Source organism: Dermacentor silvarum, chromosome 2 (assembly GCF_013339745.2).
Source record: "Dermacentor silvarum isolate Dsil-2018 chromosome 2, BIME_Dsil_1.4, whole genome shotgun sequence".
In the NCBI taxonomy this organism is placed as follows: Eukaryota; Metazoa; Arthropoda; class Arachnida; order Ixodida; family Ixodidae; genus Dermacentor; species Dermacentor silvarum.
The window spans coordinates 67,010,064-67,015,334 of record NC_051155.1 but is presented as its reverse complement, the minus strand read 5'-3'; the positions used below and the strand labels follow the sequence as shown (position 1 = coordinate 67,015,334).

The 5,271-nt window shown below is 44.3% G+C and overlaps 1 protein-coding gene and 1 long non-coding RNA gene across 2 annotated transcripts in view; both read right to left on the bottom strand.

Annotated features, from left to right (window-relative positions):
• The window catches only part of LOC125943441 (uncharacterized), a 5,261-nt gene extending 3,637 nt beyond the window's left edge, over positions 1–1,624 (bottom strand). Inside the window, exons 1-4 of the mRNA XM_049662761.1 lie at positions 1,423–1,624; positions 1,193–1,246; positions 1,085–1,138; positions 118–183 (exon numbers count right to left, since the gene is read on the bottom strand). Coding sequence (XP_049518718.1) covers positions 118–183; positions 1,085–1,138; positions 1,193–1,246; positions 1,423–1,623 — 375 coding nt within the window. The 5' untranslated portion in view covers position 1,624. The remainder of the gene's footprint in view (positions 1–117; positions 184–1,084; positions 1,139–1,192; positions 1,247–1,422) is intronic.
• Positions 1,625–1,635: 11 nt separating this feature from the next.
• LOC125943633 (uncharacterized) lies at positions 1,636–4,636 on the bottom strand. Its single transcript, XR_007465806.1, has 3 exons — positions 4,527–4,636; positions 4,398–4,442; positions 1,636–1,888 (listed from the first exon to the last, which is right to left on the bottom strand). It is a non-coding gene; the product is annotated as an uncharacterized LOC125943633 (long non-coding RNA).
• Between the last annotated feature and the right edge of the window lie 635 nt (positions 4,637–5,271).

The following is a 5,271-nucleotide window of genomic DNA, read 5'->3' as shown; positions in this document are numbered from 1 at the left end:
CCCCCCCCTCAATCTTTACAATGCACCTGAATAATAATGTGCAGTGCTCCAGTGCACAACTGTTTACAATATGGTATACAAAGTAACATTAAACTGCAATCACATATGTAGACATACCAGGCACTTGTACTTCGATATACTGCCCTCTCTCGAAAGGCGTAGATGCTGGTCTGTACAGTGCAGCTGAAACAGAAAGAGGCCACTAGTTATGCTCTACCTGACCACAGAATGTACAAAAAGAAAGAAAACGTCATGTGCCAACACAGAAGCATCATTTCATGGCTGGTGAGACAACAAAGAAGCTGCAGGAGAATAGGTAATTAGCTTAACCTAGTCCTGTAATTTTGCATTACGAACATTGTGCACCAGTTTGCTAACAACTTTTCACAGCGAAACTCTTACATTAGAGTAGCTGTCTTCAAAGGGCAGCTTAACAACCTTGAAGGAAACCTAATATGTTACTGTAATTTGCTGAGCCTTTGGATGAAGCTTCCAGCAGTGTGACAGTCTTTAGCAGATACTGTAGTTCAGAAAATGTATTTGATCCTTGTGCTGGAGCGTATATGGAAAGTTAGGTCAACATAACTAGCTGTTAAGTTAAGAGCTGCAGGTGAAGTTAAAGATTAGCACAATGCTCCACAGTATGTATAAGTGAAAACGCGATATGGTGCGACCAGTGGTCCCCAAGCAAAAGTGTACAAAAAGGTTGATTAACTTTTGAGTATGACACCGGTTTAATTGCTACCACAGCAGAAATGACAAAAACAATTTAGGGTGGATCACTATTCTGGCCCGTATGCTTGGCAATTACGCAGCGGGCACTGTAGCATACGTAACAGCAACCTAACTAGAGTACAATGTAGCAATTATAATTTATAGCAGCACGTGTGTATAACTCCTAGACATATAGGCAGATAAACAGCTGAATAATCTGAATGGCAGTGAAAGTAAACTTTCTATGAAGCTCGAAATAAAGTGAAATTACCACGTAGACAATTATATAGCTTACGGTTAACCCGAATTCGTTCAGGCTACACTTAGAAAGTCAAAGATGAACACAGAGTCAAAATAGTGAAAGACATACCGGCCTGTGAACTTGGTTGTGAAGCCTCCGTGAGAGACGAACAGTCCCGGATATCTGAAGTAAACTAGTGGTTACTATAAAGCATTTGAGTTGCTTCAGGCAGGTTACCTGTACAGTCCGAAAGCTGGTAAGACGGCTCTGCTTAGGTTGGCTCATACCTCCCTAAAAAAGAAAGAAAAAAAAGATTAGAAACTAAATTTTCATTTACACACACCACACAAGGTTTGCTGTTCGCATAGCAGAGTAGGAGGTAACTAATTCGAGGAGTTGCTTTACAAAATAGTTGAAATATGAATGCACATTTCTAATTAATAGCATGGTGACAACCTCAGCCTTGCCTGTGGATAGTGGTTGAGGTGGTGTCGGTGCCCTTGGTTGGACATATTCATCACTGTGACCGTAGTCTGTGCTGCTGTTGTCCTCGCCATCTCGAAAACGCATCGCACGTTGCCGCTTCCTTTTGCCCCGTCCCAATTCTCTTTCACTGTTAGTGTCGGATGAGTACTGGAGGGAATTAAGCTTGTCTTGCGCCTTCTCATAGGTATTCAGGGGAAAAAAGCTTGTTCAATACACAGAAACTGAGAAAGTAAAATGCAACCTTACTAGCCCAGCGTTTGACGATGCACTGCACTTGAATCCAGGACCCTGTTGGTTTAGCGCCTTGCATCGTTAGTTTTCGCCGTTTTCCAGGGTTTCTTTCTATTGGCCAAAATGTAGAGCGGTGGTCTTCTTTCAGCCATGACTTGTGAATGATGACCAAAATGTCCTCCTCTTGAGGAAAAGACACCACGACAAAGGGGTCACCTAACAACAAGCTATTGTTTCAGTTATGAAAAGCACCAGAATGCTTTTCTTTGTCATATAACATGTAGCGAGAAAAGTTCCTACAGTGCATGACCTAGGCGTGTCAAGCTAAACGCACACACACACACACACACACACACACACACACACACACACACACACACACACACACACACACACACACACACACACAAAGGAACAGTAGCAGAAATGTTTTAAAGAGCAGTCACTTTTGGTGCACGAATGGAAAGACTGCAAATTTTTTGCCAACTGGAAGCCTAACACATTTTGTTTTGATTTTAGAAACGGGCCAGAACTGCAGAGCAGAAACTTGGGATGCCAGATGTATATTTAAGAGTGAGGAACTACATGGATACGTGTAAAGGTCCTTCCAAATTTTCATATTTTCTGCCAATTATTACAGGCTCACAATCTTCAGAGAGTGCGATATTCTCCATCTTTACAACTGTGCCATCATCAAGCGTGCTTGTGGAGTCCCTTTTGCCTAGTCTGAAAGGTAACAGAATCAAATTCAAAGGCTTTGTACTGTGGCCGAATACATCCAGGTGGCAAAGGTCCGTCTTCGTGTCTTCCTTTCAGCTTTGCACGTTCTGCACCTATGAAAATGACATCCCAGCTGGATGGAGGTTGGGCTGAGCTACTAGGCGAAGGCTTGTTGAAAGAATGTTCTTCAAGAATGCGGTTGTGTAGCTGCTCCAGTGGCCTTTCGGGTTTTCGCACATACTTCTTCAGCCTACACATGTAGTTTTCGAATAGAATGCACGCGCTACATGAATAAGCCCATGAATGTTGTGTGATACAGCACGCTTACCAAAGAAGGTGATGTATAACTCAACGAAATGCCTCAGAAGCTTTCTGGAGTACTCTAAGTACTCGCTGCAATGCTGCGGGCTACAAAGCAGGCTGACAGCACAGTGCAACGTGATGAAGTTGTCTATTAGGCGCTGTGCAATGTGTGACTAAGACAACAGGGCCTGTGTACAGCAAAACATACGAAATTCTGTGGCTTTCCACCTATCAATCTCTGACAAGCTTCGTGGCTTCCTGGACAATTCTGATGGCGTAAAGTGCTTCATTTTTGAATTTGCCTCTGACACTGCATCTCTTGAATCTTTTCCTATACGGTATTTTTTTCGCCTTTGATATAAAGTAGCGGGAGCTTCCGTACCACGCCAAGACAGATTAGGTGCATGTAATCAAGTGGAACATGCTGAACAATGTCCACAGTCAATTCCAACAAAATGGTCTTCGTGGTGTGGTGCTCTTCTTGCTCTGCTCTGCGGAAGCTGTTATTTGTCCTTAATGGCACATCTAATTCAGGAAAGCACATTTCGTCCTTGCTCAAAATCTCCCTCAGTCACACATTTGGAGCAGCTAAAGTAACCATTATGCCCGTTGATGCCAAGAACATATGACTTAGCAGGCGCGTCACAGATTAGTGCTCCTACCTGTACTGCAAATGTCTTGCTTCCTGTGTCAGGCCTTCTTGGATCACGCTTTTCAGGTCACACACGAATGGCTGCAAGAACACATTAGGCTGAGATGGTTTGCACTCGCCAAAAAAGACACCGACTGGAAATGGTTCGCTTGACTTGCAGTTTGACACACGACAAAGAATTGGCCAGAACTGTCCTCGTGTGCTTTTTCTCAGTGGCAGTCCATCCACATTTACGTGGATAATAATAGGATCAGGCACGTGAACAACATGTCTGAGAGCTGAGTGAAGCCCTTCACGCAAGCCAAAATGACAATACTGATCAGAATCCATCAGTGTGACATTTGCCACTCTCGGTGTCGACAAAAGTGCCCTAGCGCTGTTTGGTAGCTCATGCAAGCAAGAATACGAACGAAGAACCTTCAAAGGATTTGTGACGACATCGTGAGGTACACTCGATTCTAAGCTCCATTGTCGCAGGTCTTCTTTCAATGATGTAATGTCCAGTTCTTTCAACAAAGTGCTTGTGCTAGAATCCGTTACAGTGTCCTGCTGCGTAAGGCTTCTGTGGCGCCTGTCAAGCAAGTTTTCGGGTTCCACGGGCAAACTGTGATCGCTATGAATGCTGTCACCAGTCTGGTCCACATCGCAAAATTCCTGCGCCCCGCCACCAAAGCCGCGACTCGCAACTTGGCCAAGCGAAAGGTTCGGAGATGGTTCGGGAACTTCCACTGGCCGAAAGGAGGCGTAAGTCACACCAGAAAGATTCCCTGCGTTAATATGTTCGCCAGCAGCTGCCAATATTGCGTGCACATCGGCCTGCACGGCGTGGCTGATGCGACGGTAGGCAGTCGCTGTCGACATGGAAGCCATGTTGGCGCAACTATAGCGTACTGCTTGCCTACGTTCCTCATTCTGATTCTCAATAGCTAGTAAATTGACGTGTGCCGTGTTTACGCGAGTGACATTCAGAGAATATCACCGGACTGCGCTTTAAAAACGGCACTCTAACGCTACGAACGTGAAGGAAGGAAAAATACAACGTTAACTTACTTTCGTATTCGCTTTCCATGGCGCGCTTCCCGCCAAGCGTAAGCTCTAAAGAAGATGAAAAACAAGGCCATCACACGTATGTCCACAGGCCAGACTGATCGAAAACAGTTAGAAAACGACAACACTTACCTTCGACTGAAATGCAGACCGGATCCACGAGTCCAACTTCGAAAACACCGAGAAAGCGCGCGAAACCAGTGAAACCACGGGACCTATGCCGGTATGCCTTGCCTAAGCGACAATGGCACCCACCGAGAGAAGCCGTAGCCGCCTCGCCGTACATTATGAACTTAAATATAATAAAAAAGTAAAGATCTATCACTTATTTTAAATACTAAAAATAAAGGTTTTGTTCAATTGTTCTTGTCTCCCAATTTAGATTTTGTTATGTAGTAAAGGATAGATTCAAAGAACTGAAACCGAAACTGGTCGCCGCTTCTCAGAGAACTCGGCAAGCAGATAGCATGCACGCAGATATTTCACACGGACGGTACGTTTCAATCCCCAATAATGTTTCTCTACGTTTACTTTTTCTCGTGCGCCATCGGAGCGTATAAGTAAATTGAACCAGTTTAGTGCGCAAGATTGAGGTATATAATTATAACTGTGGGAATTAAACGACCAACGTAGCATGTCGCGCGATATTTTTGCAGTGCGCGCGTATTGCGCTTGCTAATTGGCGCCCGCACGGCAGAATTTTGAACACAATTAATTTTAACTGTGTGCTCTTCTCCGTAATGCATGCAATTTGTGCAGGGCGCGTAAATGCGGGAATGTACGTGTACTGGGATATATATATATATATATATATATATATATATGGGCATCCTGCATGCAGGACGCCCATTCATGTGCTATTCTGGGATGTCAAGTG